At 33.7% G+C, this 13,855-nt stretch overlaps 1 protein-coding gene across 2 annotated transcripts in view; it reads left to right on the top strand.

Annotated features, from left to right (window-relative positions):
• LOC148956959 (uncharacterized) overlaps positions 1 to 13,855 on the top strand; it is an 86,386-nt gene that overhangs the window by 62,507 nt on the left and 10,024 nt on the right. The window contains exons 9-13 of one of the 2 annotated variants that reach the window (XM_089097012.1): positions 1,199 to 1,353; positions 3,782 to 3,954; positions 8,944 to 9,229; positions 12,552 to 12,798; positions 13,523 to 13,629. In XM_089097012.1, the coding sequence (XP_088953138.1) occupies positions 1,199 to 1,353; positions 3,782 to 3,954; positions 8,944 to 9,229; positions 12,552 to 12,798; positions 13,523 to 13,607 (946 nt within the window). In that variant the 3' untranslated portion in view covers positions 13,608 to 13,629. Of the gene's footprint in view, positions 1 to 1,198; positions 1,354 to 3,781; positions 3,955 to 8,943; positions 9,230 to 12,551; positions 12,799 to 13,522; positions 13,630 to 13,855 lie in introns of those variants that run through there. The other variant, XM_089097003.1, reaches the window with a different exon arrangement.

The raw sequence follows: 13,855 nt of genomic DNA, 5'->3' as shown, positions 1-13,855 counted from the left end.
CGGCTTTTTCAGATGAAAGCTTGGACCTTGCTTCTACAGTTAGCCATGTCAAGGACTTTCTTACTCAGCTGCAAGCCAAGTATTGGGAAAGTTAAATCAAGTAAAAAAAAAAAACATCCGACGAGGTATCTGAAGTAGCAAGTGAACTAGGTTTAGAAATATCAGTCCCAAGAATAACCAAAAGGCAAAGCCATCGGATTGATAAGCTATTCAGTTCACACAAGGAATTTCATAGACGATCAGTTTTTATTTCCCTTTTGGACACGATCGTTTTGGACTTAGAACACCGTTTTTCAGAAGAAACGCTGGGTATTTCTAAGATCTGTATTTTATTGCTAATAAATTGTATAAAAACGAACAAACACTAATTCGCTGATACAATTCATGATTTGTTAGCGCAATACTGGTCAGCAATCGGTTTCTCTCTCAATCGGTTTGTGAATATGCCCTGACCCGGGAAGCGACAATATGGAAAACTTGGAGAGTTTGTCTGAGAGAAGACAATGCCGGCACAGGTAAGATATCTGAAACACTTCGGGAAGCTGTACAGAAACAGCTGTGCAATGGTGATATTTTCCCAAGTATTTCGGTGCTCTTGTAGATTCCTATGACCGTGCCTTTAATTGTAGTGTCAGGTCAATGAACTTTTTCTGTCTTGAGAAGATTGAAAAGATGCCTAAGAAATAAAATGATGCATAGGTGTTTGTTTCACCTAGCGTTTTTTGCCGTTCGTTTATTGTAGTGACCATGGGTGGCTGCGGTGCTGCCGTCGACGTTTATTTTACCGCCTAATGTGTTCCCGCAAGACTATCCTATACACCTCTAAGAAACGCTTGGCAAAAAACGCCGAGTGTGTCTCAGACCTTTCGGTGTTTGGTACCATACGTTTTTAGTCTTTTTGCTAATTTGTTCCACATATCTTTTGTATTTTTGTGCCTGCTTATACTAAAAACTGTATATGAAGATCCTTTTCAAAGGATATGGATATTCAACTATCCTTAATTTTTAGAGATGTGATCGTAAGTCTTAACTTAAACAACCTAAAGAATCATGTTTTATTTCACTATCTTTGGTACTTAAGTAATAGCTGTGTCATGTACTTTCAACCGTTCTCCATATTCCACCATAGCACGCTTTGATGTCTATTTTCCTAGATTTCTTACTTTAATAATTAATAATGAAGTAATCTTTTACTTAGGTCATCGAGATTTACTCCACCGTCTCCTATTCTTCGGCGTGTTATATCGGATCCTCCTCCTATTCCCCCGAGAACTCCGGATTCGCAAAGAAAACCCTTGATACAGCGCCTGACATCAAATGAAGCCCTGGCAGAACATCTTGGACTTTTAAATGGTGAAGTATCTTCTATTATTTTTCTATTTGTATGGCTGGGGCTAAGGAATCTTTAAAGGTGGAGACTGAAAACCCAAAATTCAAATTTCAGCTTTACTTATAGACATCAGCTTTTTATCTGTCAGATTTTTTGTTTCCTGTGATGGGGTATAAAACAATTTGGGTTGCAATTTGTTTGTTGTTGACCCTAGTTTGAATGAAGAAATTGCTTAAACAATTATATTTGTGAATTAAGATGCAGTGTTAGATACATTTGCTAAATATTTTCAATTTCTCTTTAATCCACGATTTATAGTAAAGAAACGATTCCTTCTGGATGATATAAGAAGGGCCAAATAGAACAGATTGAAGCCTTGAATTGATACTCAAAGGGCTCGTCAAGATTTTGGTCCATCTTCTCATTTATCATCATATAACGTGTACGCAGATCTAACTGGGCGGGGGATGAGAAAAAAATATGCATAAAGAAAGAAAAACAAAGATAGTTCCAGCCAGTGAAAATGAAAAGAAAGCAGACATTTCGGCCTCAGAAATTATCGTTAAATTAATTTTGGAATTTACGAAAGTTGTCTCAGAAACTGTTTAGATGAATGTAAAAGCAAAATTGAAGCTCTTAAAATGTTTTAAAAGTTATTTTATATTGATTTTGCTTAATGTAATTGCAATTGAATAGCCAAGGAGCATCTCGGAAGACAGGCATTAAATAAAAACTGAATCTTTTAAATTGCTTTAGATACCCTTAGATTAAGATTAGGTAGCTAACGACGAAATTTTTATTTTATTTATCCATGATTTTGGCTAAATGAACGATTCTTTTCGTGCGTATTGACTAGTCTTACACGATTTTCGATAAAGTGAGGTTGTTCATCGAGGGACTTTTTAAGCCAAACGAAGAAGAGACTTGCTTTTATTTTCGAGAGCAATTTGGCTTCAGGAATTTCGAAAAAAAAAATACATATTTCACTTTACATAGTCCTATTTACATATTTACTTTACATACATATTTCAATTTTGTCATGGCTGCCGCATATAGCTTCAGAAATTCCAAACAACGAACAATAACAAATACAAATACAGGGGTGATTTCCCCTTGGAAAAAACACTACCCCTCTCTTCCTATTTCGGTTTCCCACTTTTGTACAAGTGTGACATCGAATTCAAGGAAAACACGCAACATTCATATATATATTTAAAATAACAGAGAATTCAAATGTAATATATATATATATATATATATATATATATATATATATATATATATATATATATATATATATATATATATATATATATATATATATATATATATATATATATATATATATATATATATATATATATATATATATATATATAAATATATATATATATATATATCTCGGTACCCCCATCCAATGTTCTTTCCAAATGCAATAATCGCTGCTCTTGCAGTTCCATTCTAATCTCGGGGGTATTATCTCGATGAGAGGGGGGGGGGGATTAATTTCATTTATGATCAATTTTTGAATGTTAACTAAATTTATTCCAAATTCCATACAATTATCTAACAAATCGCTTGATATTATTACGGTTTTCCTTTACCAAAACCCAGTTTCTGGGAAACAAAGGACAAAATAAGAACATATACTCCCTTGTGAGCGTCAGAACAGACTGAATCTGACTTTATGGCGAAAAAACTCTCGCTTCAGGAATGCTGCCCATAATATCACATGGCTGTTTTGAGATTACTGACTGGCTTGAAGTTCCAGACATTTACATAAGACATTTATATATTTTATATACATTTATATATTTATTATTATATATTTATTTATTCATTTATATTATATATATTATATTGTATATATTATATTATATATATATTGTATATTATATATTATATTATATGAGATTTATGCTATGGTTTTATGTGACCTATTTTCTTTCTATTTCTTTCTCTTTTCTTATTGTTCGAAAGGCTCTTTGGATAGTTCTTGAAAAGAGGGGGGAAAAGTGGTTTACAACGGTATCTATGGCAAGATTGTTTTAAGGCTAGTGGTTAGAAGTAAGCACTATACACTGCACTTATTTAACCTAAGTTTAGGGTATTCTCTACACAGAGGATCGCTTGATAGTGTTTTTAAATGCGATTGGTATTTGAAATAATTGGTAATATAATAACTGATATTAATACATTGACTCCCTTAAATAAATCTTTAGATTTTGCGTCGGCGGTCTATTTTATGATTTTAGTGTTTGTGTCCTGATCTACGTTGTGTTCTAAAGTTTGTTCGAAGATTTTCTGCTTGGAAAAAAAGCTCTGATATTTTTCCAGGAATATTTCCTATAACTTCTCCTGTTCATGCTTTACTTATTAATTCCCTTAGATTTTATCGAAAGAGATGAGAAGTGAGACTTGCGTTTTTTTTACCTGTTTTGATTTTTCTAGGAAAGAGTGTTGTTCAGATAGGATCTGGAGGTTTGACTCTACACGATATGAATTCTATCCAAAGAAGTAAAAGAAATTCAGAAGAAAGACTGCCAGATATGTCACCCAACTGCAGTCGGAGATTCAGTCAAGAATCTCGCTATGATGAGTCTGAGCTTTATCCGACCCCACAAGTAAGCAGTGTTTATTTTGCAAACATTAAGGTCTGCTTTGAAACACTGAAAGTTGTGTTTCGACGCACACTGTGGTAACGTACTAATTGTAACAAGAAATAAAAAAAAAAGATTTAACATCAGGAATTTTGACCATTATCATAGGCAGCGACTTTCCACTGGGCAGTTGTTGGACAGCAGTTTCACGTTTCGCAGTTCTAGAAGCTAACGAGTTATCAGAATTAAGCAGCTGTAAGAAGAATATTCTTCAAATACCTCAGGAGCCCTCTAAAAACTATTGCGTCGTTTGCACTTTACTGAAAATCAAATATATTTTAAGCATTTCGTATTATAAGTTGAACTTTGAAAAATCAGAAAAATCTGTTGAATAAAATGTTGAACCTGGAATTGCTTAGCATTCTAAGATCTAACAGTATTATATATTAGACATTTAGTTTATTTTCATTAATCCTTTCAAGTCATCTTAATTATATACGAAGTAAAGAATGATGTTGGCACAGTGTATTATAAAATTTTGTCGATGAAATCGATAAGTCTTCTGATACCCTAGTCTTCCGTTAATTATGGTAGGTTAGTCGATATCCCACTACACTTAGCAGGTTCGTTCTTGAGTCTTTACTGATGAGCCTTGATCGTTTTTTAGTATAAATTGAAGTTTCAATTGAGTACAGAGTGATAAGAATTATAAGGTATTGAAAGAGGCACTTTTTGTGACATTGACAACACTTTAATTTTCTAGGAAGCTACCCAGATTTTGAACCCAGGCGTCATCCTTATTTGAGGGAATTAAAACTGTCGTTGTTTAAAGATTAATAAGCCTCCAAAACAGATGAATAGATACAATCTTTTGGCTACCATTTCATTGTTGGCTGAGCCTCCTTAGGTGTGAGATGAGAGATGAGATGGGTTTTATTTTCAACTAATAATTACATCATACTTAACTGGCACTTACCACATTTTATAAATAACGTTATCAACCAAGCGTAGAAAATGATAAGAACGTATGACGCTTTATTAAGCCACTATTGTGGCTTGAGCAGCGTCACACAATCTTTCATCATAAACCAAACTCATTCACTCTTCCTACTCTTTTCTTACCTTTCAATACTATTCAACCCTCCCGAATAAAAAAAATACCCACAAAATGAACCCAAAAAATAAAAAATATAAAAAACAACAATCAAATATACTCAATAACCACCCAACCAAAATTTTTTAATTTAATTTTAAACTGAAACTGGTTTTCTGACTCCCTATTGCTCTCTGAGAAACCATTCCACAAATTAACTGCATAATTTCTAATTAAAAAAAACTAGATTGACTCGTACTCCTTATTTCAGAGACTAAGCTTCCACGACCTCTAGTTCTATGCTGATGATAATCTGAATTAAACTTAAAAATCTCTAAAATATTTAGGAGATAATCTATTAAGCATTTGGTAAGTAAACACTCCCGCCTTATGGTCCCTCATCTGATGAACATCTAAAATTCTAAAACTCACAACACAAGTGCATGGTTTTATATTTTGGCTTGTTTGTATGGTGTTTACGGTGTCTTTTTTTTTTACTTGTTTTTACGGTGTCACATACTTTGTTCATTGACTCCAATACATCACCGTCTGTAAAATACTCCTACAGACTGACTTGATTCAACACTATGATTCAGCAAGCATGAATTCTGCCGGTTTATCTGTAAGTTCACGCCTATATTGGTGCCGTCTATGGCACTCAATAAAATTATATTTAAAGGAGGCCTTGGAAGGCATCAGTTTCGAAGTCAGAGAATTTCTATCTGGAACACAGTTCTCGTTTTAAATCGTGTCTATTATTCCTCCCAGATGTCAGCATTATAGGTGAACAATAATTCCTTCTGAGGTGGATTTTACACATTAGCCAGTTTCTAATATTATTGTGATAAAATTTAGGTAAATAATTACAGTTTTCTCTTTGCCGAGTTTCAGTAACTCTGATCGAACACCCATGGGGCTAGGATCATTACTTGACTTTATTTTTACTGTTATTCATTCATCGTTCGAAAATATGGTTGAAATTATAATACTAGAAGGCAAAAGTCGCTTAGACCAGGAATTAATTAGGACTAAAAGATGATGTTAGATAAAAAACAGGATCTGTAAAGTGGGTAGTTTCACTTACCCGGGAAGTGTTATAAGTAATGAGTATACTCTGTTGGTATAAAAATAAGAATTGCCGAGGCGTAAGGTTTTTTTTTTTTTTTTTTTTTTTTTACCATTGAAAGTCTTCCAACAAAGATTAAGTTGTTGAAAGCCACGCTAATTACAAGTGGTCAAATCGCTCTCAGGATCGGGGCTAAGTTTGGGAATGGTACACCATTTTTTTTCGGAGTTTTTTTCCCCAGAGGACCTAGAAAAAGTGGATGCTTAGTTTAGAAGCATTCACTTGCTCACTGTTAGTTGCTCAAATTCAATCGGTCAAACTCGATGTAAATGGCATTCGGGTTTTCACTTAAATATTCCTGTTATCTTTAGCTATTGTTATCCATCTCGAATGTGTCTATAGATTTCGTAACATTCCTCGTTACTTGTCAGCCTAATATTGTTGCGGGGCCTGCCTTATTTGTAATTATCTATATCTATATATTGTTTATAGATTTCGTAACGTTCCTCGTCCCTTGTCAGCCTTATATTGTTGCGGGGCCTGCCTTATTAGTAATTTTTTTCTTCGATTAAGGGCTATTCTCTTAATAAGACATTTCAGTTTTTTTTTTTTTTTTTTTGTATCAAAACTGCCAGCATGCTCTCGCTTCTTTTGACATTTATCACATGTGATTTCCATCCTTTACCACAGTAGATCTTGACCTGACCGACACATTCTGTATTTCGCTTATTTTGATATTTTAATTCCGATAACGTGCAATGACCTGTGGCTCTTCAATATAGTTTAGAAAAGCAAAACAAGAATGTGCTGGAATATTTAAGTGTAAATATACTAACGGAGCAATATGTAAATATCACCCATTTCATTATTCCTTAATAATGGTGATTTTTGCTGTATGGTAAGTGAACATGTAGCTGGATTTTGATAGAAAAAGGTTAGCTTCAAAAACTTCTTCAATTCCTTTTTTCTGGGGGTTCCAAGATTCGATCACCCCCCTTCTAGCTAAAAAGTGCACATATCTTTGATAAAATGGTTTGATATCGCCCCTCCCTCTTCCATCTTGTTCAACTCTGGGGCGTTTTGTATTTGATCAAATAAACACTTTTTGTAATTTGATAACTTTTTCAAAAATCTGATTATTGTTGTAATTTTATTTAGAGAAGCATGCACTTTACAGTACTTTATATTTGTTAATTCTGTAAATTTTGTCGGGTTCTCTAACCCAACATTATATAGAATTCCTTGAAGGAATTCTATATAGACTGTTTTGTATGTTTTTGTTTATTACATCTTCATGATGGCGGACAGAAATAATCATCAATTAATAAAGGAAATCCAAAACGAACAGAAATTATCACATCCACAAGTATGACTACCGCCCCCTAAGCCTTTTAAATGCTAGGCTTTACTGAAAACAAAATAGAGCTTAAACGTTTTCTCTTTTATAACGTTGATTAACCAAAATCTGCAGATTACTGAAATCCTTTCAGCAATCTTGGTTAATACAATATTTGTTTTGACATTAAATAAAAGCACTCACCTCGAATTAAAAACTGCTTTTAGCTTTCGCTAATGATGCTCTGGCCTTTAGAAGGCTTAGGGTGCGTTAGCCCTACTCCTATCTGTGGCAGTTTCTATTCATTTTAAGCTTTAATTATTATTTTACTTTTTTTCTGCTTGTTTTTGGTTTAATACAGCTTTTTACTTTTCCGCTTTGGGACAACTTTAATTATTTTTCTGTATTAGTGAATAAAAAAGGTAAAAAGGATGCTAACACGAAAGAAAAAGAGAATGAAAAATTTAAAGTTGATAGAAAAAGCAGTTTTGTACTTGTTCGTGCAAAACTTGTTCGTTTGGTTCTAGATAAGCTTTTTAGTGAAACTATTTCTAATGTAACTTTAACTGAGATTAGACTATATTAAAAAACGAATAACGGTAGCCATCATCAACATCAGTTACGGTGACGACGTAACTGGAATATGCCAACCAATTAGAGAGGGGCCTCTTGGGCATCAGCTAATGTCGTGCACCATTCTTATATTATATCGTGCAATATTTAATATTATGTCGTGCAATATGCTCTTAATCCTGGTCACGAGTAATTCAATTTTCACACCATTTATGTGAAAAATATGCAAAAAATAAGTAAATAATCCTGACTTTTAGGGGTAAGTATAACCCAGAACTGGAGATGTTATTAGTTTCTCCTATCAAATTAATTCTGTTCCTTTCTTTGATCTTACTGGTTTATAACTACCATTTCGAAAAAAAACCTTAAAGCACAAAGCTAAAAGAAAGAAATGAGATAAAAAACAGACAAGCTAAAAAGCAGAAATTGAATATTTATACCAGATAAATATATACCCCTGTTCTATACCCCTGTTTTCAGATACATACCCCTGTTCTAGCTCTGTTGGCTTAATGGATTGATCTCTGCTTGACCGGAATGTGGGGTGGGAATTAGGTCCAAACTGCCGCAATGTTGCGAGACTGGCATGCTATTGGTATTTGAAAAAGAGTTGTCAACTGGAACGTTGACGATTAGCGACAAATGGTTCTGGAGGATATATGTTCTTTTCTTCCGCTAGAAGAGCCGACAACTGGTACTAGACCACTCAAAAATTCATAATCAACTTTGATAAACCCTGTGCCTTACGAAAACACGTGAAAAAGAAGAAGATATTTCGGTGGCTTTCATCATTGTAGTGATACAAACCATCTGAGAGGTCGTCGGTGGCTTTTTGGGTATCAGCTAATAGCCTGTAATGCAACTTTGGATTCATAAAAGTATTTCCAAAATCGTAGCTAAAGTTACTATTACCGTATTAAAAATTAACCTTTTCGGTGTTTTCAGGAGTCACGGCGAAAATTTGAAAATTTGACTTCAGTGCGTGGAGATTCTAGTCCTGGTGCCATTAACCGTCCAGTTTTATTTCATTCACGCTCTACGTCTAGCGAACTTGTTGGTTTCAGCCCTCAGCGTAGGCCATCTAATTCTAGTATTAGCTCCTACAACCAGCACTCTCCTAGTGAAGGTTCCCCAACTAGTGAATTTGACTCCTTGAGGACTTGGAGCCTTTCTACACCCTTTCAAAATCCTGAAAATGCTAGTGCAAAAAAGAATCCTGCTGACAAATCAAGTGAGTAGCGCTACAGTTTTTTGTTTCGTATTATTGTGCTCTTGCTTGCTTTCTATTCAAACCAAGGAATAAACATGAAACTAAGTGCTAAGACATCCATAAAACGGTTTAATGGCCAATTATGCACTTTAACTACTATATTTTTTTTTCAATATTCTGCATTATTTATTAGTAAGCTTTCATAAAAATATATTTTTTTACCTTGAATGCCTTGTGTATATGTATATGTCTTGTCCTTGTTGTGACCATAGGTATGTTGAGTCTCTTTTCCTTCTTGACTTTTTTTTGTAGCTCAGGTTGCTAAAACCTACACCCTGATATACCACAAGGCAACCATTTATCTAGGCTTTTTCCCTGGGATTGTGTCTGTTCTGTTTTTGAAGGTATTTTGAAAGTTTTAAAGGTAACATTTTAAAGTGTTACAGCTGACCCTTGCGGTCCTATTCTAAACCCTCTTGTATGCTCCAAGATTACTTATCCCTAGCGTTTCACGAGACGCAGATAACGTCAGAGGATTATTACTTGAAACGGTCTGGATTAGTTGTCGTATAAGTTACACCTGCTAACCCTGAAAAATGTTGATACATGGCTAGTAGGGAGTGTTGTTATTTAATGCTAAAGATGACATATGATATACAAACACATAAAATTCAGTAAATGCTCCATTTTTAGTTTTGATATTGTTCTTTACCGTCCCCTGGAGGTCCAGGTTCAAAATATTACACGGATTGAATTCAATAGCTCAAGAATGGCAAGAATAGGATATTTGACGTCAGATATAAACAAAAATATTCAATCTTTGCAAAAATGGAAGAAAAAAAAGATGGGAAATTGTATGAAGAGACCAAAAGGGACAGTAATTGTGAAACGTGGCACACCTTGACGAGTTTATAAATAAGCTTTGTTTTATTCGGAGTACATTTGATTAATTCGTTATTTGACTAGTTGCATATGACGTTTCAGTTGGCAAGTTGCTGGATAAGTGTTTGTTGCTATCTTTTACGAATCACACCCTGAGAAGTTTATATTATGCGGATAAGTGGGATAAGGGATGCTTGAAGGCATTCTAGGGTTTTCGGAACCTCTGCAAAAGGGGACTCCAAAGTTTGCACATCTTCGAATTGATGATAACCGGTTAAAAACCGAATTTGTAATATTGCTGCCTTTAACGTTTTTAAGTGAATACTAAAAAAAGTAGTATTTTTTTCATTTTGTTAATGCAGATTATTGTGATGGCAGAAGCAGTTTGGCAAAAAAATTATAATCATTTAAGTTGTATTTGGCAGAAGTACTTTAAAAAACTGACGTTTTAACCTATATAATAGATGATTGGATTTAGAATTATTTTGTATAGCAGGGAGTCAAAATTGTCGTTTGGTTAATTCGGCGTCGATCTCTTCCGTTTAGGGCAATTATTATTATTTTCAACTTAGTTTCAGGCGAATTTTAATTAAAGAGTTTTAAACGATGAAAAAAAAAACAACTAGGATTGCATTTAAAAAAAGACATGTTCCAGAATGTAACTTAAATAACACCCGAACTTTTATAGGTAAATTGTCTTTACCCAACTTTAATAGAATTGACTTGTCGAATAAATTAGATCTTTTCGGATATCGAACCCTAGCATTAAGAGCTGTGACTTGACCGGGCTGTAGGGCTTTTCTTGTTATAATTAGTTTATAGTTTCGATGTAGGACTTGTTTTGTTTCCTAAAGAGATTTAAAGCAGAAACAAAAAATACTAACAACAAAAAGAAAATGCCAACATAAATTAGTAAGCATATTAAGAATTAAAACAGGCATTAGTTACACCGAGTAAGAAAAGAGGTGCTATTCCCTTGAGTGTATCACCTTTCATCGACCAAGTGCCAATGCTCAACACATTATTCCATTTTTGCGTTATGTATTTTAGCTCAAATATTCAAAAAATCAGATTTGAGCCCAAATTGGTGAAATGTTCAAAATATCTTTCAAATACTAAATAGCATGTTAAGGTTTCTGAAAAGCTAACATTTGAAAATTAAAAATCGATAGTTACTGTTAATCTAAAAAGCTCTTTTTAATACCAAAATATTTCCGCTGACATTTTGACCAGTTATACGCTTTCACTCACTCCTCTTGTTATAATAAGTACAATAGTTCAAATCTGAAGTGTCTTTAAGAGCCCCCCCCCCCTGAAAATAGAGTTTTGACATTTGACGTCTCTAATGCACCATTGATTTTGAGATTGATTTTTTTTTTCATGATTAATGAGTTAATTATAAGGAACAACTATAAACCAGACGCCATTTTATATTCCACAAGAAAGTAAAAAAAAATAGGACCAATTAAAATTACTTATCTCCATGTAATTGAAACAGTTTATGCCCAGAAAGGCGGTTACAGCTAATGAAATAAATATTTTGCTTAGTTATAAATTGCTTTTCGATTTCATATAATAGATTTTAGTTTAGAAACTTCATGAAGAGAAACGATAATGATGCTTAATTAGTTCTGCCTCTTAACATTTATTATAATATCCTTTACTGTTTGATACCTCGCATCTCCCACCCTACCCCTTCATCTATCATATTTTACATTCAATATGCACGTGTATACCTCTCTTTCCTACCTCTTTCCTTATTGTATTTTAGATTCAGTTTTGCAATGGCCTCTACAGATTTTTCGAATGTCCGTTTTGACATTATATTATTTTTTTTCGATTTCCTCCAAATTACGTAAAAAAAATAGTGAAAAATTTATTTTTATACATAAATCAAAAATATATTTGATTGTATTGCCTTCTCAAATTTTACAAAACCTTTGTTATGTATCATTGTTATTCCGATAAAGTCTTCAAGTTTTAAAATCACAACATAAATTTAAAAGCTACAAAATAAAAAAAAATTATACAAAATATATATTATTCGAATGTCCGTTTGAAATTATAATTTTTTCCTCGATTTCCTATTAATTCAACGAAAAAAAATAATGAAAATTTTCTTTTTCTTTTTAAATCAAATATATTTGATTGTATTGCCTTGTCAGATTTTACAAAACTTTAATTATGTAGCCTTCTTATTCGGATAAAGTCTTCAAGTTCTAAGATCACGACAAAACATAAATTTAAAAGTTATGAAATAAAACAATTTTCAGCTTAAAAAAAAACTTTGGGCAAATCTATGAACCATTTTTGTATTTTAATTTAGAACTTGGGAAAGTTATTTTATTAAAAATTAAGTTGCCTTTTTCTTAAGAAAATTGATTTTCAGAAAGATTAACTTTACCAATGGAATTTGGCTTGAGAATAAATTATATAAGTAAGTTATATTCTTGATTTTCAGCACAATTGAATTTGTCTCTCAAATCTTTGAGTAGCCGGCCTCCTGTACCTGATATACAACCACGGCCTCCTAGTAGTTACAAATTGGGCAATGTTGACGTGAAAAAGACTTCGTACCCAGAGGCGGCTGGGACACGACAGACTCAAGAAACCTCATCAGTGCGTTGCTTTGTCAAAGATGGTGGCCATGGAAATGCTCCTCAGTATTCTCGTAGAATTTCAGTGGATTCGCCAGCACTGCCACGAAGGTAAAAAAAAAATTCTTTAGAGCTATATTTTTCTCAGTTGTCTCTTTTTGTTTTTTTATTGCTATTTTTTTCTTAATTATATCAGTTGATTTCACATTTTAAAAAAAAGGGAAGAATAGATTAGAATGTTGGAAGCTACATTGATGACACTGTGTCTGGTCAAGTTTGGCTATGAAACGTGTGCACTCTAGAAAATGGAGGAGGATTTGCTAGATTTTTTCCTGAGGATTTGCCTACGGATTGCTTTGGGTACCCGACTGACTGACTACATTTCAAACAGTAGGCTGTACGAAAAGTGTGGTTCAATCCCGCTTTGTAGGGCTATAATGAGAGAAAGTTTGAGATCTTTAGGACACGTTCTAAGGATGAAGGATGACAGATTGCCACAGATTGTCGTTATCGGCCAACTGGGTAGGGCCAAACGAAAAGCAGGCCAGGGCCAACTGCAGGTCAGGGCCTGCCTAGGGCCAAACGAAAAGGATGGGAGGAAATCGTAACGTAACTTTAAGGGAAATAGAAACTTATTGGGAGGGTGTTAAGAGGTTGACTTCGAATAGATTGGGATGGAGGACGAGGTGAGTTGGCCTCAGGTGGCTTGGTGTTGTAGTAAGTTGTTATTAGTAGTAGTAGTAATAGGCTAACCATTTCATCTATCTATAGCTTTTAAGCATTTTTTTCTTTATCGTTATTTTATATTTGTATAATAGTTATTTTTCTTGTTCAGTAGTTCGAGTCGAACAGGTTACTCCTGTTCTGTTCATAGAGGAAAACACAAAAAAAGCTGGAAAAAGAAAGAACTACACGAGTAACTATTCGGTGAGGTTTGTCTTGGTATGTGAATGTATATTTGTCTGTTGGTTGAGAGACTAATATTCTAAGAAATTGTTATGTCCATCTCACTAACTGATTAAGCAAAGCAACTTGATGCATGGTATCTTTTGTGTCCGTGAGAAAGGTTGCTGTGAAAACTAGCCTGCTTGATTGGGCGTCGGTGCTATTTTTTACTATACAAAAATGTTTTCTTCTTTGTCTTTTTTGTAATATTCTCGATACAAAA

This window comes from Artemia sp. Qi Xiang Cuo, chromosome 1 (assembly GCF_049724085.1).
Source record: "Artemia sp. Qi Xiang Cuo chromosome 1, ASM4972408v1, whole genome shotgun sequence".
Lineage (NCBI taxonomy): Eukaryota > Metazoa > Arthropoda > Branchiopoda > Anostraca > Artemiidae > Artemia > Artemia sp. Qi Xiang Cuo.
Note: the sequence above shows the minus strand (reverse complement) of the source record. Positions and strands in the feature narration are given on the sequence as shown.